This window comes from Martes martes, assembly GCF_963455335.1.
Source record: "Martes martes genome assembly, chromosome: 1".
In the NCBI taxonomy this organism is placed as follows: Eukaryota; Metazoa; Chordata; class Mammalia; order Carnivora; family Mustelidae; genus Martes; species Martes martes.
The window spans coordinates 5784154-5806202 of NC_137888.1; the positions used below are offsets into that span (position 1 = coordinate 5784154).

A 22049-nucleotide genomic window follows, 5' to 3' on the forward strand; every position below is an offset into this window, starting at 1 on the left:
GATGATGGATGATAGATAGTGAATAAATATATGGATAGATGGATGGATGATGATAGATAGATAGATAAATAGATAGATAGATATTCTATCTATGTAGAGTTGAAAGACAGAAAAATGAAAACCAAGTATACATTCTGAGGAAGGTAGTCAGGGGGAAGATGGTTCAAGATACTAACTCTTACCTCTGCACTGCTCTGTTCCTCTCCCGCTACGTCACCATTGGGAAGAGATGTTTCCTCAGATGACTTTTTCACCTGCATTATATAAATTGAGAATGTTTGAGAATTTTCTTGAAGATAATAGTTTACATTTCAACATTTTTTAACTATTCAAATTATGTTTGTCTTCATCCTTCATTACATCTTTACAACACTAATAGGTAGCCTGATAGGTAGGATGGTTCCTACCACTCACACTTTAGAAATGAGAAAAGGCAGAAAGCGTCACACTGCAAGTCGGAGGTGGGACTAGGTCTACACCTCCTACTTTATGTTCTTCAGACTTACCCACAGTTGCCAACCTTCTAAAATATTAAGCTAATTTTCTCATCATAAGAAAATTTTTGTAACTGTGTGAGGTGATGGATATCAACTAAACTTATTGTAGCAATCATTTCACAATATGTACATACATCAGATCTTTACGTCATATACCTTAAACATCAGATCTTTACGTCATATACCTTAAACTAATACAATGTTACATGTAAATTATATCTCAAAAAAATTGGGAGGAAAGCAGTTACTCTTACTTCAAAGGCAGTTAAACCGTAGATTCACCCTCTAATGCCATGCTCCTATGATAATCAATATTAAAATTTCTATATGTACCTGAAACTATCCTAATACATACATATAGGCTATTTTTTTAATTGGTTGCTATTTTTGTTTAATTTTTATGGTTTTTAAAGCAGACATGGGAACACAGGGCACAACTTGATTTTTTAGCTTAATATATCATGGACATTTGCCCAAGTTAAATCAGATGGTTCTAACCTCATTTTTTTAAAAAATCTGCTGAGTATTAAATATACAATTTACTCAAATATTTCCCACCTGACAGTTTTTCAGAATTTATATGTTTGTACTTTATAAACAACACTTTACTAAGCTGAATAAAATGATGGGTTTTTTAAATTTTTTAATTAGATCTCTTTCCAAAAAAAGAAACTGTAGCAATTCATATTACATAGTAAATAAATGAACATTCTCTTTTCCTTTATCTTCATGACCAATGAAGATGATAGCTCTTTTTAATCTCTGATAACACATTGGGGACAAAATGGAATTTTATTTTTGTTTTAATTTAATTTTCCTAATTAAGAAGAGAAAGCATATTTTTCATGAGTTTTAGCCACTTATATTTCCTGTCCAGCTACCTGCCTTCATATGTTTTGCCCCTTTTCACTTCAGTTGTTTATCTTTTATTGTCAATTTTTAGAGGTTCTTTATATAATAGAAATATTAGCTCTCTGTCAGGTTACAACATTTTTTTTAGTCTATAAAGTTTTATAAATTTTGTTTTTCAGTTTTTAGCCTTTTACATAAAATAAATTTATCTAATTTTTATTATCTGAAATGCAGTGCTGTTCTGCTATATTAGTTAAGAACACCGACAGCTTTAATTACTCTAGAATTTAATTTTACATATAATGTAAAGTAGGGCTCTGTTTTTCACCCAGATAAACAGCAAAGTATATCTGCATTATTTATAGATCATCATTTTCCCATTTAATTAAGATATTTTTGTCATTTATTAAGTTTTATGTATATATTTGGATCTGTTAATATACTATTCTATATATGAATATCAAGACATACCCATGAATATATTTATAAGTTCCCATGCCAACATACTGCTTTTATCAGTGTAGTGTTTAACATGAATTTTAATATTCAGAAAGGCAAGTTGCTACACAAAGTCTTTTTTAAATTTTTCTCAGCTCTTCTCAGACATTTTTTATTCTAATAAATTTTAAAGTCATTTTTCCTGGTGTCAAATTTTTAAAAATAAGCTTTTGGTTAAAACAGCATTAAATAGGGGTGCCTGGGTGGCACAGTTGGTTAAGCGTCTGACTCTTGGTTTTGGCTCGGGTCATGATCTCAGGGTTCTGAGATCAAGCCCTATGTGGGGCTCCACACCAGCATGGAGTCTGCTTGACATTCTCTCTCCTTCGCCCTCTGACCCTCCCACTTGTGCTCTCTTTCTCTCTAAAATAAATAAATAGATAAATCTTTAAAAAATAAAATGAAATAGCATTAATTATATTTATTAGTTTAGAAAATGTTCACTTCTTATTGTTTAGTCAACATATCCAGACCCATTGTAGGTCTCCCTATTACTTTAGTGTTTGTGGGTGTCCTTCAGAATAAAATTATGTTCTTCATAATATGAAGCCCCATAATTTTCTTGAAAAATTTATTCCTAATTATTTTATGGATTTTTATCACCCTTGTGAATGAGATTTGATTTTTACATTCTAACTTCCTATCCGTTATTGATATAAACAAAAACTACTAATTTTTATGTTTTTCTTTTATCCAGAAATGTCATAAACTCTTAATTCTAATAGATTTTATTGAAGTTTCTTGAGATTTCTAGGTGTACAATTACATCATATACAAATAAAGATCATTTTTAAATTTCACATGTATTACATATATACAAGATGCATTTTATTTTCCTACATTACTATAGTAACTACAGCTTTTAAAACAAAGTTTAATAATATAGTGATAACAAGCATGCCTATCTTTTTTTTTTTTTTAAGATTTTATTTGTTTATTTGACAGACAGAGATCACAAGTAGGCAGAGAGGCAGGCAGAGAGAGAGGAGGAAGCAGGCTCCCCACGGAGCAGAGAGCCTGATGTGGGCCTCGATCCCAGGACCCTGGGACCACGATCTGAGCCGAAGGCAGAGGCTTTAACCCACTGAGCCACCCAGGCGCTCCAACAAGCATGCCTATCTTGCCTCTAATTGTAATAGAATGATTCGATATGTCATGATTCATTGTGACACTTACAGCTGCCTTTTGATAATTGGTTTTTATCATGTTTAATTAGTTTCCTTCTATTTATATTTTAATCCATTTTAGTTTTAACTAGGATAGTCTGAAGAATTTTACCAAATATCTTGTTGGCACATATGGAAACAAACATATGGGTTTACTCCATCAATCAGTTCATGGAACTAAGTATGTTAAATACTGCTTTGTATTATACAGTTTGCTAACATTTTATTTAGGCTTTTCCCCTCTGTACTTATAACAGGAATTGATCTAGGTAAAACTGAAAGTATTCTAAGTAATATATCAACTGGTCAGGGGTTTATTCGATTTCATTTCTCTGTTAAAATTATATATAATCAAATTACATGTATGTATTCAAATTACTCAAATTATATGTATATAATTTGAGTATATATATATATATATAGGCATGTCCATATGCACAAAGACACATACTTTCTCCCTCGTTTGTATTTAATTGATTTTGGGTTTTGTTTTTATTGGTTCATACTGCCTACATTTTTATTCTGTTTTCCTATTGTTAGTTATTTAAATTGAATATTTCTTTTAGAGGCACTTGTGTGGCTCTGTCAGTTAAGCATCCGACTTTTGATCTCAGCTCAGATCTTGATTTCAGGGTCATGAGTTCAATCCCCACATCAGGCTCCACACTGGGCATGGAACCTACTTATAATTAACTATTTTACTAAGTTTTTACCATTCTTTTTTTATTTTTTTCCTTTCTTTTTTAATCATAAGAGTATTTAAAGGTAATAATTTTACTCTGTGTAGAGAGAGATTTGCTCATATATTGGGGTTTGGATATGAAATAACCTCTCTTGTTAACTATTTGATGATTTATCATATCAGGAGTTTTTTTGAAGGGGAGGGGCAGAGAGAGAGAGAATCATACACAGACTCCATGTCCAGCACAGAGACCCATGTGGGCTTCATCTCTTGACCTCAAGATCATGAACTGAGCTGCAATCAAGAGCTGGGCGCTTAACCAACTGAGCCACCCAGGTGCCCCTATAATATCAGTTTTATTTTCTTTGGGATATGGGGTTATTTGAAATGGGATATATTTATTTCTTAAGTTTCTATGATATTTTTCTTTCAGGTTGTAATTCTGTTTTGGGGATAAGAACATACTCTGTAAAATCATTCCCTTTTGAAATTTATGAAAGTTTTCTTTTTGACCAAGTATATGATCACTATGGAAAATGTTTTAATAAGTACAAGGGAAGAATACATTTTATTAATATCGATCTAATATACTGTTACTCGTGTGAGTATGTATATGTATATCCTATACACATCTATTAAATCAAGTTTCTAATTATATTTGTACCTGATAAGTAATAAATACAGTGTATCTATTAAAAGATGTTTTTAACAAGTTTTCATCTTATTTCTAGGAGTTTCTGATTCATGTATTTGTGTATTTGACTGCTATCATGATCCATAAAGATTCATGACTACTGTATTTTCTTTATAGATTTTTATCATTTTTCATTATATAATACGTTTTTCACCTATTTAATGCTTTTGGCCTTGAATTCCTCTTTATCTGATATCATTAATGTGACTCCAGGTTCCTTGTTGTTTGTACAGGCCTGATGTATACTCATTCTTTTATTTCAAGTTTTCTTTAAATGACTGTCTTATTATGCTCTCATACATAACATATGGCTCAATCTTTGTTAAAATCCAATTTCACTGTCGACTCCAATTCTCTTACAGCCAAGTGATCTCCTTTTGAACCCAACCTTCCAATAGATAATGACTATAAATTCTGAATCAAAAAAAGAAACAAACAGGGGCACCTGGCTGGCCAGCTGGTAGAGCACGCAACTCTTGATCTAGGGTCGTGAGGTTAAGCCCCACGTTAGGTGTGGAACCTACTTTAAAAAACAAATAAATAACCAAGCAAACAAAAGAAAAAATAAGAGGAAAATGAGCCAAAGCAAAAAGATTCAAGAGAGACTTGACATTTGAATGATAAAAATTATTTGTATATCCATGTTCATAGCAGCATCGTTCACAATAGCCAAGAGGTACGTACAATCCAAATGTCCATGAATGAGTGAACAAACAAAATGTTGTATATACATACAATGGAATGTTATTCAGCCTTAAAAAGAAAAGTTATCCTATCTCATACCACCACACATATGAACCTTGATTGCATTATGTGAAATGAAATAAGCCACCCACAAAAAGACAAATGTTGTTTGATTCTACCTATATGAGATATCTAAAATGGTCACATTTAGGGGTGCATGGGTGGCTCGGTCATTAAACATCTGCCTTCGGCTCAGGTCATGATCCCAGGGTCCTGGGATCGAGCCCCGTATCAGACTCCCTGTTCAGCAGGAAGCCTGCTTCTCCCTCTTCCACTCCCCCTACTTTTGTTCCCTCTCTCGCTTTATCTCTCTGTGTCAAATAAATAAATAAAATCTTTAAAAATAAACAAATAAACCATAAAAATAAAATAGTCAAATTTATAGAAACAGAAAGTAAAATGTTGGTTACCAGGGACTGGAGGAGAGGAGGAAATTGGCAGTTGCATGAGTATAGTGTTTTTCTTTTGCAAAGTGAAAAAGTTATAGAGATCTTTTGCACAGCAATATGAAAATACTTAACAGTACTGAGCTATATAATTTGAAGTGGCTAAGATGGGGGCGCCTGGGTGGCTCAGTGGGTTAAGCCACTGCCTTCAGCTCAGGTCATGATCTCAGGATTCTGGGATCGAGCCCTGCATCAGGCTCTCTGCTCAGCGGGGAGCCTGCTTCCCCCTCTCTCTCTGCCTGCCTCTCTGCCTACTTGTGATCTCTCTCTGTGTCAAATAAATAAATAAAACCTTTTTAAAAAATGGCTAAGATGGAGGGAGTTGAGGGAAATTGGAAGGGGAGGTGAACCATGAGAGACTATGGACTCTGAGAAACAACCTGAGGGTTTTGAAGGGGCAGGGGATGGGAGGGTGGGGGAACCAGGTGGTGGGTATTAGGGAGGGCACAGATTGCATGGAGCACTGGGTGTAGTGAAAAAACAATGAATACTGTTACGCTGAAAATAAATAAAAAATTTAATTTAAAAAATGGCTAAGATGATTTTGAAAAAAAGAAAGATGACAATGACACTGAGTGAGTTATTGTTTGGAGCGCCGACGTCTGAGAATAAGCAAATCTTATTGGGGAGATAAAACCAACAGAAAACTCGGGGGTTTTTAACTGAAGAATCAGGAAACAGAACTTGGGGCAACCATAGCTACTAGGAAATGAGGACAGAATCCTGGACAGGAGAGAGGGAGCCCCAAAGTCTGCAGCCTTGTTGCTGGGAATGTTAGAACTTCCTAGGATGGCCACAGTGAGAAGAACAGTACTCCCTGTGATGTGGGGTTTCTGCCACGCAGTAGTCACCCCCACAGCATTCTGTGAACGTAATGCTCTAATGTGGGCATGACCGTCCTCATCTCCATCAGCCAGAGGAAATCTAATTACATATGTAAGTGGATGTTTGTCATTGATATCTTAATAATATTCCCCTGGCTAAAATAACGTATAAAAGACCTTAATCCTGGGCACCTCGGTGGCTCAGCTGGTTAAGTGTCCAACTCTTGGTTTTAACCCAGGTCCTGATTTCATGGGTCATGGGATCGAGTCCCAAATGGGCTCTGTGCTCAACAGGGAGTCTGCTGGTGATTTTCTCTCCCTCTCTTTTTCTCTCAAAAGAAATCTTAAAAAAAAAAAAAAGACATTGATCCTAGTGCTTCCTTGCCTGGCATTTGACAACCACAGTATAGGTTATCAATCATCATTTCAGTAATTTGCTTTAAATGTCAAACCGATCATATCTTTACGTCTTTCATTTCAATCTAGCATGTTCTAGAACAGCAGTTTTCACCGAGAGATTCCCATCACCTACTCATACAGTTGTATTAATATATAGGTGTTTAGGACCTAGTCCAGATCTACTGACTCTCCTCACTTGATATTCTCGATATATTCCTACCATATAGGTGAGCATATACGTCACCTATATGGTATCTTTCATGGGGCATTGCTTGGTATATTCATGGTATAATGTGTTTCTGGATAATTGTCTTATATCAGGAGTTTTCCTCCATTCATCCACTTTTTTACAAATAAGATACAATGTTTTCTAACTTTGAAAACAGGCTTAGCGATTATGTTTATAGATACCTTATCTAAAACTTTTTGGACTGAGTTTATTGTTTTGTTTTTGTATGCCAGAGAAACAACCACACTTTCGTATCAGGTGCATTATTCTTGTTAGAATCCCCATAAAGACTTTTACCTCCAAAAAATGTCATTAAAAAATTACCCACAGTTATTTTAAGTCTTCTGTCATCCACAGTTGTTTTTCTTAGCTTGTTTCACTCTGCTGTTTCCCTGAAAGCTTTTGCAGTCCACTACAAGCCAGACTGCTTCATTCGTCACCTAGAATGACCCAGAGCCCCCGAGAAAAGGACTATATGCCAGGTACTTTGGGGTATAGGCTTCTGATGGCAACTCTTAAAGATCACTGAGACCATACCAGTGGACTGAGTCAGGATTTCCGGAACCCTAGCTGAGAAGCAGATGGATTCATGAGACTACAACCCCAGATCCAGCAGAATGAAAATGAATTACATAGAACTGAGTGAATCAGTGAAGAATGAGTACGGTTTTTGTTTGGTTTACTGTTGATGTTATTTTAATGTCCTATTTTCTGGATATATAAGGAAACCCTCTGTCTTTCCTCTTAAGCTTTTTATAAATCACAACAATGTGGCAGACTCTATTTTTGTACATTGAAATGAGACATTTGTAAGTGATATTCCCTCTGCCTGAGCCCTTCGGAACTCGAAAATTCTTATTAAGTCTTTCTGTGTTTCATGGCAATATAGTTCTCTGCCTAGGTTCCCTTAGAATGTGTAATCCTTGTTGCCAGGACATAACTGGAAACTGGGTATACACCCAAAGCCTTGCCAGGAGTGTGCTATTAACAATGATGCTCATTTAATTAGATGTGACCAGATGGTTTTAAGGAACTACGGTTGCCTTTACGGAGCCAGTGCTTACTGGCAAAGCCCTCGTCGGGAAAACTGGCCTCATACTTGGCCCTGTACAGCCTGCTTTAGACAAGAACAATATTCCAAAAGCATAAATGCTGAGTATGCTACTTAATATCACTTTAAAAGCATACATTGTCTATGTAATTGTTCAAGAGTATCTATTTTAAGGGTGAGATTAATTTCCTTGCTGATTCTTATCCACAATGTTGTTTACTACAAAGTGACACTGTGGCAAATAATATCATTTCCATAAATCATCAAATGTCTGTCTTCCCAAAGGACACTTGAAGGACTTTCCCCACATGTGCATGCATAAACACCTATAAATCCAGGCAATGCTGACAACACCAGAGGTTCCAGCACAATCTGTACCGCTAATTAGTGCCGTATCTGCAGAGATCATGTAAGTCCTGTAAGCTTCAAGCCCCTCCTCTGGGAAGAGAAGAATCAGGACTGGACGGTCTCTTAGCTCTCTGTAGGCTGGGTTTTATAATTCCGTGGCCAGACCTTTCTTTCACTTAAAGAGAATTTCATGCAATATGACAAGACTTAAGCACAGATCAGGGCAGGATATAAAAACTGAAATTAGATATTTTTTAAATGGGACAAGATAAAACTTAGCAGAGGCTGAAATAGATTTACATATATTAGTAGGATATATCTCAAAGCATAATGTTGTTTTTTAAACTGCCAGCTATAGAGCATTCTAAAAAATGTGATACCAATCAGGCATTAAAAGTACAAAATAACATACGCATTGCTCGTGGAGATAAATATGCAGTTTATATATATAGTTTTATATCTAATTTTTTTTAATTCATGATGTTGAATAAGGAAAGGGTTAAGTATAGGCAGGGAGAGGAGGGGGCCCCTGGCTAGTCTCTGAGACTATTCCTGGCAGGAAGAAGCTAAGCCAGAGACAACAAGAGATAAGGGAAGAGACAGGACCACCTGGCCCTGATGTGAGGGAGCATCACTTTCTGTAATTACATTGTAATTACAGAACACAACCAGACCTCAAAGAAGTCAGTCATTAAGGATGTTATCAATCGTCCACACGCAAACCAAGATGGCACAAGAATCTCAAGGCCACAAGCTTCCTGGTCAAGTTTTCGATGAAAAATGGCCACTAGAAGCCCTCAGTGGCAGCCCATTCGGGATCCACCTCATTCAAGAGAGCTGCTTCTTTGCTTTCTGCTCTCACCTTCACTTACTAAACTTTCACTTCACTTAATCCTTTTGTGTCCTGGAGATTCATTCTTCTGCTCGGTGAGACAAGAACCCTGCAATCTTGCAACAATGTTGATGGTCCCCAGGGAGGAAGGGAAGCAAAGTAACCTTATAATTGCTCTGTAACGTTTGAGTTTTTTAACTAAAGCAAATACGGCATCACATTCATTTTCCAGAGGCAGGTATGTGAATACCTAAAATGAGTCCCTCGTTTAGTGGTTGCTAAACAGAAGTGTGCGTCAGAGCTGGTGCAGCCACTCTGGAAAACAGCATAGAGGTTCCTCAAAAAGTTGAAAATAGACCTACCCACGACATGGATGGAACTAGAGGGTATTATGCTAAGTGAAATAAGTCAATCAGAGAAAGACAATCATCATATGATCTCTCTGATACGAAGAACTTGAAAGGCAGGGCGGGACATCACGGGGGTGGGGGGAGATGATACAAGATGGGATCAAGAGGGAGACAAACCATAAGAGACTCTTAATCTCATGAAACAAACTGAGGGTTGATGGGGGGTGGGGGGGTAGGGATAGGGTGTCTGGGTGATGGACAGTGGGGACGGTATGTGCTATGGTGAGTGGTGTGAATTGTGTAAGACTGATGATTCACAGACCTGTACTCCTGGGGCAAATATTACTTTATATGTTAATTAAAAAAACAGATTGCCCCTCCCCAAAAGAAAGAAAGAAAGAAAGAAGTGTGCATCAGAATCAACCAAAGAATTTTTTTAAGTGAAAATCCTCAGGCCTCTCCCAGTAATTCAGAATTAGCAGGTCAAACGTAGAACTCTGGCATCTGAATTTTTAAAACTATACAAGTGTTTCTTTTTCTTTTTCTTTTTTTAATTTTTATTTGCAGATTTCTTTTTTTTAATTTATCTATTTATTTTAATAAACATATAATGTATTTTTATCCCCAGGGGTACAGGTCTGTGAATCGCCAGGTTTACACATTTCACAGCACTCATCATAGCCCATACCCTCCCCAATGTCCATATCCCCCCCACCCTCTCCCGTCCCCCCTCCCCCCAGCAACCCTCAGTCTGTTTCTTGAGATTGAGTCTTTTATGGTTTGTCTCCCTCCCAATCCCATCTTCTTTCATTTTTTCTTTTCCTACCTCCCCCCAAACCCCCCCACATTGCATCTCCACTTCCTCATATCAAAGAGATCATATGATAGTTGTCTTTCTCCATTTGACTTATTTCACTCAGCATGATACCCTCCAGCTCCATCCACGTCGTCGCAAATGGCAAGATTTCATGTCTTTTGATGGCTGCATAGTATTCCATTGTGTATATATACCACCTCTTCTTTATCCATTCATCTGTTGATGGACATCTAGGCTCTTTCCATAGTTTGGCTATTGTGAACATTGCTGCTATAAACATTCGGGTGCACGTGCCCCTTCGGAGCACCACGTTTGTATCTTTAGGATATATACCCAGTAGTGCAATTGCTGGGTCATAGGGTAGCTCTATTTTCAGTTTTTTGAGGAACCTCCACACTGTTTTCCAGAGTTATACAAGTGTTTCTACAGCGCAGCAACCCATCATATAAAATAGTACCATGAAACCAAGCAAAAGATACACAAATAGTCATAACAGCATTACTCATATAGCCCAAAAATGAAAACAATTCAAGTATTCATCAACTGGTAGGTGGATAAGTAAAATGTGGTCTCTCCATACAATAAAATATTATTCTGCATAAAAAGGAAAAGAAGTCCTGATACATACTAGAAAATGAATGAACCTTGACAACATTATGCTAAGTTAAAGAAGCCAGGCAGAAAGAACCAAATGTTGTGCGATTTCATTTCTACAAAATGCTGAGAAGAGGAAAGTCTATATAGAAGTATATCAGTGGTTCCTTAGGGCTGGGAGCATGGTTAGGTTGAGGAGTGGGGTGTAATAGCTAAGGGGTACTGGGTTTTTTGGGGGTGACTGATGAAAATGTTTTGGAAGTAGATCATGGTGATTGTTGCACAAATCTGTGACTATACTAAAAAGCCAGTAATTGCATACTTCCGGTGGGTGAATTTTATCATGTCTGAATTAACATCTCAGTATTATATTTTTAAGATGACAACCAAAAGTTAAACATTTAATTTCATTATATAACTGAGAAGTAAATTAGACAGAATTAACTGACTAATTAACTGAATTAATATGAAAAGGACTTTAGAGAAGGATAGATAATGATACTTGCCTTTTTAAAAATATTTTATTTACTTGAGAAAAAGAGAGTATGAGCAGGTAGAGGAGCAGAGGGAGAAGGAGAAACAAACCTAAACCAATAGCAAAAGCCCGCAGTCCCGGATCCCTAACAGAAAGCCAACAGATCATCTCTAAGTCAACCCATGGTAAAGCCGACCACACAGAAAGTTATGACCATGGATCTAGACCATCCATTCAACTTTTTAGCAACTTGTTCTTAGATAACCAAGGGTCCCCAGACATCTTAGGAAACATCTTACAGAAAAACAAAAAGGAAACAGAAAGGAAACACAATGGTGACTTGTTTGTCCTCACTTGACTCAATCTCTCAGAAGCGTTGGACCCTCTTCCATGAAAAATGCTCCTCCTTGGAAGCCTTCATGCCGCATGCTCCTGGTCTCCTTCTGACTCAGACTCTCCATCTCGGCCTCTTCAGGTGGCCTCTCCTTCTCCTCTACCCAGCTTTAAGCTTGGAGCACCTCCAAGCCTGGCATCCTTCCTGTCAACCCTCCCTCTTTACTTTAGCTCCATCCACAAGCTAGCAGACCCCACATGGGCATCTTCAACCAGACCTCAGTGAGACACACAGCAATCTGCAACTGCCTACCTCACTTCTTTGATTAGATGTCTCATTCAGACCTAACAACCCCCTGAACAAACCATCCTCCACCAAAGTGAATGCATACACCCAACAACCAGAAACTCCATCCCCATCCCCACATTCAATCTATCAGCAAGTCTTACCAATCCTTCCTCCAAAATAGACCCTAAAATCATCCACTTCCATGAAGTTCTATCCCACCACCCTAGTCCAAGCTGCCATGACTTCTCATCTGTATTACTATGGGAATATGCACCCTTTTAGTCCCACAGTAACCAAATGACTTTTCGAAAAGGAAATAAGATTACTTCTCTGCTTAAACCGCTTACAATGTCTCCACTGCACGTAAGACAGAATCCAGAGCACCACTAATGGCCCATGGGATGTCCACCTGCAACTCCTACCTCCTATGGTACCTCCACCCTTCACTGCAGCAATATGGGCCTCATGGCCGTTTTAGAACTTTCCACACTCTTTCCTGCCTCAGCGACTTCGCACTTGACCTTCCCTTTGCCTGAAACAGTCTTCCCTCTACCTTTCCTCTCGTCTTCAAGACACAAGTGACCTGAGTGTCCCCACCAAGAAATGTACCTTAACACCAAGGCACCATGTCTTGAATGTAGTAAGTAAACTAACATGACCCCGTTAATAAACACCTATAACAAATAAAACTCCCATACCAAACTCCAATGCCAAATAAAAAAGAATGAATTGCATGTAATAGCCTTTCTTAACTGTGAATAGAATGTATGAAATGTGTTGCATTTAAGTTGGTCAAAGCCAAAAAGGTGTTTCACTAAAAGGGAAGATTTTCCTCCTCATATAAAACCTTATTAGCAATTGTGAAATCTACGTGTTGGAGATCTCCAAAATCTACTTTTGGAGAAGGAATTGCCACTAGACCTTTGTATGTTAACCTAGGCACTAAGAGGTCCCGAGTGGCATTACCTGAAGAATGCTGACCTATGAAAGACAGCACAGCCACATGCCTCTGAGACAAACCCATCTCTATAAGGCAGGCTTTTGAGTTGTTTCTCCTACAGTGAGAATTAATTTGGACTCAGTCATCACAAATCTCTTTTGAAATGAAACTGAGGCCAAGCAAACAAATTAATTAAGGTACAAATTAATTAAACGAATGCATACTTGTCTTGACCTGTGGAGAGTCATGTGTAAGATTCTTGGGAGAAGGAATGATGCAGTGGCTGGTGCATGGACTGAGCCAGGTGATCTCCATCAGACAAATTAGGATATTGGGTTTATTAGCCTAATTATGTATTTAACTGACATAATTATGTATAATCAAAGATAAGACAACACCAGAAGAGAAAAAGAGGTTGAGATTTATCTTATTCTTGTGTCTGGATCTCACCCTTCCCCTCTCTAAAAAAGCGAAGTCAACTGATTTTAAATAGAAAGAATTAATACAGGCGATATATTATTATAAAATTAACTAAAATAAGCTACACATGTGTAAGACTTTATCAGAATAAGGAATATATTTAAACTATGTTAATGTAGAGATCATCATTTATTAAACAGTCTTGGATGCTGACTTCTAGCTTCATTTATTATGACTTGTGTGGAGACCCAGTGGGGTGTTCAAGTTTACCTTTGAGCCTGGAGGGGGAGCCAAACCCAGAAATGAATAAATAATATTCTCTTCTTTTGCAGAGAAGAAAGAGTCAAAATCCTGGAAGCAAAGAAAAAGAATGTTTAAACCCCACTGCACAATTGTGAGCCAGAATATTTGCCTAAGTTGATCATTTTTATTAGTCATTGACTTAGAAGATATAACTCAAAAGTTTATCCCAGTTTGTTTTGTCAAAGATGACTAACGCCAAAAGTTAAGAAATCTCTAACCATGAACTTTAAGTTCGTTTTTATCATTTCACTGTGCAGAATACAAAGCAGCGAGAATGAACACACACGCACGTGCACGTGCGCATACACACACACACACACACACACCTGTTTGTGCTCAGGAATTGCTGACAAGACTCAGATATACAGAATGAAAGGATTCTCCAGAAGTGTCATATCTTTAGCTGGTTTCCTTAAAATTTGGCCCCATGGATTTGGACCCTGATCAGCTGAGACTAACACAACACAGGATTTCTCCAGAGTTACTGTAATAGCTTCTACGGGACAAGACCCATCTCAGACCTTTTGATACCAGCTGCCACAGGATCATGGAGGGCTTACAGCGGCACCTGTTTTGGCAAAGTGGGAAAAACTACAGACTGTGGTGAAACCTGGTAGCTGATTGAAATCTGTCACTCAGTGAAGACTCACTTGCCCCCACCACATGCCCACCCAGGGGTCCAGCCCTAAACCCTCTCTTCAGGAGTGTGGTTGTCAGGAGCTCCGAAGAGCTTCATTTCATATAACTAACATAGGAGCCCTTCCCCAGACTCCTTCATGACTGCCAGTCTCTGTCGTCGGGGCAGCAATCGGTTTCTCCACCACTAAGGGCGGTGTGTCTGGCCCAGTTTGAACAGAGAGTGCTCAAACCAGCTTAGTCGTGTTACTGCCCACTCTACTCTTATGTGTGTTAAGAAGCTTAAAACCCAATACAGGCCACTGACATCGGGAAGAAAATGTTATGTATTCATGTGTGTCAATCTTACCCAAAGCTTTATTATTTTCCTACCTGTTGCCCAGATTCATTCAGTGGCTAATTGTACTCTCTTACACGGAATGCATTTTTGTAAGCTGCCTCAAATCTTAGCTGGAGGAAACAGGGCATCAAGAGCAAGTGGTCATTTGGTATGGGTTCCTAGAGCACGCATACGCAGGATGTTAAAGATTACATGATAGAGGGGCACCTGGGTGGCTCGGTCAGTTGAGCATTGGATTCTTTGATCTCAGCCCAGGTCATGATCTCATGGGTCATGGGATCGAGCCCCACATCAGGCTCCACGCTCAGTGGGGAGTCTGCTTGAGATTCTCTCTCTTCTTCTCCCTCTGCTACCCCCCCCCAACCATGTACTCACACACTCTCTCTTTCTCTCAAATAAATAAATACATCTTTTTTAAAAAATTATATGATAGAACACATTAGTAGTAGTAGAGAATAGGTAAAAGACAATGAAGTAAATTTATTCCATTTTACAAAAATTCCATAAAGATCTGTAACTTCTCTAGTTGGCCAACTCTAGAAGCTTTCAAATCAAGAAAGGTTTTCTTTTTTTTTTTTTTTCAAGATTTTATTTATTTATTTCAGAGAGAGAGAGAGAGCATGAGTGGGGGTCGGGGGTAAGGGAGTTAGGGGCAGAGGCAGAGGGAGAAGCAGACTCCCTGCTGAGCAGTGAGCCCTACACAAGGCTCAATCCCAGGACCCTGGGATCATGTCTTGACCTAAAGGCAGATGCCAACCGACTGAGCCACTCAGGTGCCCCAGAAAATGTTTCTTATCATTGAGTGAATTGTCCTTTGCTTCAACTTAGGCCTAAATAGCTTCTCTTCTTTTTTTCTTTCTCTTTCTCTCTCTTTTTTTTTCCAAATAGCTTTTCTAACTTCCAAGGACTGAACAACAATTTGTCATTATTTTTGACTTGACACTAACAAACAGATACAGAAAATAATGAGTATGAAATGGTTTTTCAACTATCAGCTATGATAGTATAGCAGATTAGAGGCCCTGAAACACTGTCTCAAAAACAATTTTTTAAAGAAGTCAGATTAAGAGAAGAAGTATAGACACATTGCTGAGCTGATAAAGGAGAGATCATTGCAGGTGAGACCAGAGATTCTAAGAATAAGCACATACCAAGGCAGAGTTTCTGACACAACCAGTAGATCTTTATGTCCACTTTGATGTCACAGAGAGTGAAGGCAGGAGTGAATGAAGCCTAGAGCCTAAAGTGTGGAGTTTTATAAAAGGAGGGCAGCAAGGGAGGGAGTGAAGGAGTCAGGCAGAGGGGACAAGGGAAAAGACAGTTTCCCCACGAAAGAATGACAGTTAGACTGACAACTGGCTTCTTAACACCCACACAGAAGTCAGAAGAAAGTAAAATCATAATTTCAACATCTTTTTTTTAAAGATTTTATTTACTCATGTGAGAGAGAGCATGAGAGGGGCGAAGATCAGAGGGAGAAGCAGACTCCCTATGGAGCTGGGAGCCCGATATGGTACCCGATCCCAGGACTCTGGGATTATGACCTGAGCCTAAGGCAGTCACTTAACCAACTAACTGAGCCACCCAGGCGTCCATAATTTCAACATCTTTAGAAAAAAACAACCATTGACCCAGAATTTTAGACCCAGTGAAACTATTTTTTTCAGTGAAACCATTTTTAGACATGAGAGTAAAACAGACATTTTTCTGAAAAATGTCATTCTCAAACAAAAATTTAGAGAATTTACCACCAATAGACAGTCACTTAAAGAAACTTTTATAGGCTATATTAAACCAAAGGAAAGTGATTTCAATGTATTATCTATGATGCAAGAAGAAATCATGAACAAAGACATTAATAAATATGTGTGTAAATCTAACCCTTAACAAGTATTGACTATAAAAACCGTATTTAGAAATGCCTAATTTGTGGGGTGGAATGAAGGCCAGCTACCTAAAGTACTAAAAAAAAAAACAAAACACATGTAAATAGGGAAATGGTGATTAAGGTGTTAAGGCTGTTTTAATGTTTGGTGCACACATAGTTGTACATTTTGTTATTCCTCTTTAAGCTCTGCATTTTTATCACATGATACCTTTCATAATAAGTTTTTAGTGATGTGAAATAGTTTGTCTGGTAACATCTGTGCTCTGAGAACGCCCTTCCCCCGCCCTAACTGGGCTTGTCTCCTGCCTCCCTCGCAGTTCTGAGGATGCTTGCCTGTGCTGAATGGCCAAGGTCCCCTTCGACTGTGTTCAGGCCCAGGCAGGCACCCGGCCTCTACCTGGGCTAAGACCCACAGACTCCAACTTGGCATTGACAGACATGTCTGTATTACCAGTTAGTATTCCTCTGCCAGGAGGGTAACCTGGCCTCCACTGCGCCTGGCTCTCCATCGGGTGTCTCCTTTCTCTAGCTAACGGTTGTCAGCCATGCCCTCGGGATAATATCTTCATCTGTTCTGCATAGATAGAGCAGCAGGAGTTCGCGCTGGCAGGGACAGGGTGGTACTTAGAACTACCATGGACATCCAGTCCCCTTACTGCTGTGGTGCGAGAAATCCACTGCCCGTCCTTGAGGTTCTTGCTACCTGCCACCATCACCAGCGAGGCATCTGAGTGACCATTCGAGACGAGAGCAGTGATTCTACATAAATATTAATTATTCTTACAGGAGGCATTTCAAGCTCGTGGGAAGGCACCTTGACCATCCAGATCCATGCCATTTTAAACCTGACAGGGCCTTGGGAACCTTTGAGTCTCCTTTCCAAATCTGAACCTACAACACAAATAATCGTTTTTAACTATTTTCTGGAAACCAAGTCCTCTGCCTCATTAATGCACTTTTGTCAAGAGTGTCCACAGACTGCAGAAAAGCAAATTTAGCAAAGCTGCTCATAAGATACACTACTAATACCTCTCTGAAAGCAGAAATGAAAAGAATTAACATTAACAGTTAAACATAAAATAATTTATAGACTCAGGACACCTGGGTAGCTCAGCCGGTTAAGCATTCAACTCTTGATTTTGGCTCAGGTCATGGTGTCAGGGTCCTGGGATCAAGCGCTGAACTGGGCTCTGAGCTCAGCAGGGAGCTGGCTTCAGATTCTCTCTCTCCCTTTCCCTCTGACCCTCCCCCTGCTGGCACACACACACAAACATACTCTCTCTCTTTAAAATAAATAAATAAAATTTTAAAAATAATAATAAGGAGAATTTATAGACTCATCTCATTAGATCCATACTTGTAATAGGAAAAGATTATAAAATAATATTCAAAATATTCTATTACAAAATAATATATACTGAAATATTACAAATATATATCCAAATATTAGAAAATAATCTTCTTAAAAAGTAGAAGTCTTTTTCTTAGGAAAGAGGAAAACTTTTCTTTTCCTTCCACAACTAAAATGAAAAAAAAAATCACTAGATCACACCAAAATGGGATAAGAAAGGCCTCTGAGGTTTTCTTTTCATAGAAAAAGTAATTGCAGAACTTTTACCCTAAGAGTTAACATACGTTAAAAGCTACATATGTCAATATTTTCTCTACTACAACTAACCTTAATTTATTATATGTGCTGCCGAAGTGAGCACTACAACTAACCTTAATTTAGAAGGACAATTAAAATAAGCAAAAGTAAGAGATTTAAAATATTACTTTCACTGGAAAAGTATCAGAAAAAAATTAAATTATTCTTTGGATAATTTCAGAGTGCAGAAAACTTTTGAAAGTAAGACTCAGGATCAGGAAACATAAAGAAAAAGGATTCATGAATTTGTCTTCACAAAAATGTTTTAAGTTCTGCATTCTAAAAAAAAAAAAAAAAAAAAAAAAAAAAAACACTTTAAAAAGCCAAAAGAAAAAAAAAAACCAAGGGAAAAATTTTTGCAACATCTGTGGTCATAAAAGAGCTACTTTCCCTCACAAATGAAGACTCTTACAAACCAATAAATATTACTTGTAACCCAACAGAAAAATAGCGAATCATAAGGGGGGAAAAGATAGCTTATAAACATAGGAAAAGATAGCCTCACTCACACAGACAGAAATCCAAGTTAGCTCTCGTGTTCTGAAGTTCTTTGAGTTTTTAAATGTTTCTTTTCTTTTTTTTTTTTGACTCTTTGCTTTAATCTATATGACCATATTTCTTTAATATGAATTATTATTGACTATTTCTTTAGCTTCTGTGGTATTTCCTGAACTGTGTGTATATTATTTCTCCAAAGAAAGCAAAATTAGCACAGAGATTCAAATTAATGAGAATAATTTCACTGATCTAATAGCTAAACTCTTCTCTTTTTCTATCACAGGCTCTTGCTCTTTGGGCATTCTTATTGGCATCTCCAGTTCTCTCGTATTTCTTTATGATCTCCAATAACTTCTTTGAACTGGTCTCCCCATCTGGGTGGCTCAGTCGGGTGAACATCTGCCTTCGGCTGAGGTCATGATCCCGGGGGGCCTACGATGGAGCTCCGCATGGGGGCACCCTACTCAGCGGGGAGCCTGCTTCTCCCTTTCCCTCTACTCCTCCCTCTACTTATACTCTCCCTCTTTATCTTTCTGTTGACTAGTCCCATTCGAGCCTATTGAGGGGACCACCTCCCTTCCTCCATCATCTCTAAATGTTTCTTTTCAACAATTTGATTTACTAAACATAACTGTAAACCCTGGAGGCAAAGGTGATTTTCTGGTGAAATGAACTATTAAATGTATAAAATAAAATTGCTGTTGAATCAAAATGTCCAGAACAGTTTTTAAGCTATCTAGATACATTTCCACAAATTTACCTTGCATCTGTATTAGGATTTGACTTCTGCAAATCATTCTTTATAAAAGTGAAAGCTGACCCTGTGTCTGCCTGGATTCATGAATGTGTACATCATGAGGCTGATCAGAATTCCTTTCAAACGAAATGTATACTCTGTTTGTACGAGTGACCTGCACTCTTCAAAATAAAATAAGGGACCTAAAATAATCCCAAGAACTACCAAATCACCGTTTTATTGTTTCTATCCTTTTGTGAATCTTATATATTAGTGACTCACAATGGGTCTACCATCCAGGTATTAGTAGAAATAGATCATGTCCTGAAAACCATCAACAAGTTCAAATGCTGCCTCCAAATTAGCCCTTTTTTTTTAAAGATTTATTTATTTTATTTTGAGAGAAAGAGAGTTAGAGGGGAGAGGCAGAGGGAGAAGGAAAGAGAGAATCTCAAGCAGACTCCCCACTGAACGTGGAGCTGGACTCATTAACCTGAGATCATGACCTGAGCCAAAATCAAGAGTCAGATACTCAACAGACTGAGCCACCCAGGCATCCCCAAATTAATCTGCCTTAAACAATTTCTGATAAACATGCATGCAGAAGAATTTCCTAAGAAGCCAAATACTCACCCCACAATACTGCTCTTCATTGAAGATCTGGGGGGGCAAAGGGATTCCATTTTGAGGTTTCTTCTCTCCAGGAACATTCTCCCTCATCCACTTCCTATTGTCTTCATCTCCAGCAATGTCTAATTCCTTAAAGTCGATCTTATTAGCTTCCAAAAAGCCTACTACTTCTTGCTGCTTCTTCCTAATCTGGTCAAGAGTAGAGAAGGATTACTGTTAGACTAGAGGTTTTTTTTTTTAATGTTTTGCTTGTATTTACATAAATTAAATCTTTTCTCCAAATATACCATACAACACAAATAATCTTGCTATTTTTTAAACAAGGAAAACAATAAAGTCACACCTCTTGGTTATAAAGGGTCAACAGAGTCATTGTTTAAATTCTAAAATTTTAATCTCACCAATGTTTCAGTCATGGTATAATCAACCTAATAAGAATAGAGATGTCCTCATCATAGCTTTTACTTGAGGTCTTTGATATGCTTTTAAATTCTCTGCTAAGCCTTAATTAATGCCAAAAAAAAACAAATAAAAATTGGTTATGAAGAAAAGGGAGGACTGGGAGAAGAGCAAGAAGGAGAGACTGAAAAGACAATTCGCCACGAAACTCAAATACCAAGTACACCCAACTAAAAAAGCGCTTCACTCACAGTTATGAAAATGGGCATGTGAGTCACATTGAACAAAAGTGCCTTCAGAAATAATAAAGGAGATTGGAAAGCCCACATGGAGATGAGTGAAAGGCAAAAGGACAGAGGAAAAACCAGGAAAAGCCAGTAGCTGTGTCTCCCAGTCACAAACAGCAACACAGTAAAGTACCCTGTCCTCCCTCAGATTTCTCCCTTCCACTCACATGGAGAGCGGGACGCCAGCCTCACCTGAGAAGCGACTCTTGGTGCCCCTCTCCCCACCCTGGGCTCTCGTCTACCAGCCACTATTGCTCAGGAATGTAGCCCTCTTCACAGTTCAGACCTCCACCCCCAGAGAGGACTCCAACCATTCTCTCTCTTCAAAGAATTCACTCCCGAAATGCACAATGCCCTCTTTCATACACACTGGTAAACACTATGGACCCTACTTAGGAGCCCCTGGGAGAGAGGTCTAGAGTGGTCCACCCACCAGTCATAAACACTTATTTACCCACTCTGCTCTGCACAAGACAGTGGACCAAGTTCTTCGTGTGAACAGATTCACAATCTGCTTACGTGGGTGAAAAAAATGCCAAGAACTCGTTTGTACGTTCTAGGCAGTGAACATGCTGAAGATGATCAAGAGGCAAAATAAGTCATTTCTGAAAAATCCGCATAAAATATTAGAGATTTTCTTTGACACGAAAATAATATCTTAATTTGTTAAATCTTCTCCATAGAATGTTGTCTCATATCAAAACAAGCCATTAAAACTGTTTTATAGGGTGTGAGGCCCCTGTCATTCTCGTGTAACTCATTCATCAGCAGAGGTACTAGAATTTGAGAATCCCAAACAAACATTACAAAAGGTTCATGCCCATCCCAAACCTAGTGTCTAGTCTTAATGACCCTTCTTTGGGTCAAACCCAATTCCTTTCATAGATTTGTATACCAAAAAAAAAATTTATTTTATTCATTTTTGCCAAAATGAATGAGTCTATCAATGACTCATGTGTAGAGTATTTCTTTCTTAATATAAGGAAAAATAAAGTACATACAGACACTTAAGCCCTGGAAGCAGGTCACAACCAAAACCAAATTAAGTTTTGGATTATGTAGAATTTGGTGGTAACATTATTGTATATATTCTATGAATTATAAATATGACATAAATGAATATAAAAAATTTTTACAAGTAAATGTAAATTGCAAGTAAAATTGCATATATAAGTTAGTTATCCAGGTTTGTAAAAATGGTAAT

The 22049-nt window shown here is 38.0% G+C and overlaps 1 protein-coding gene across 2 annotated transcripts in view; it reads right to left on the reverse strand.

Annotated features, from left to right (window-relative positions):
- Positions 1–22049, reverse strand: part of LOC308345813 (SH3 domain-binding glutamic acid-rich protein-like) — a 46407-nt gene that overhangs the window by 18614 nt on the left and 5744 nt on the right. Inside the window, exons 2-4 of one of the 2 annotated variants that reach the window (XM_080808329.1) lie at positions 20163–20348; positions 13751–13831; positions 183–254 (exon numbers count right to left, since the gene is read on the reverse strand). In XM_080808329.1, coding sequence (XP_080664455.1) covers positions 183–254; positions 13751–13831; positions 20163–20348 — 339 coding nt within the window. The remainder of the gene's footprint in view (positions 1–182; positions 255–13750; positions 13832–20162; positions 20349–22049) is intronic. The other variant, XM_080808330.1, reaches the window with a different exon arrangement.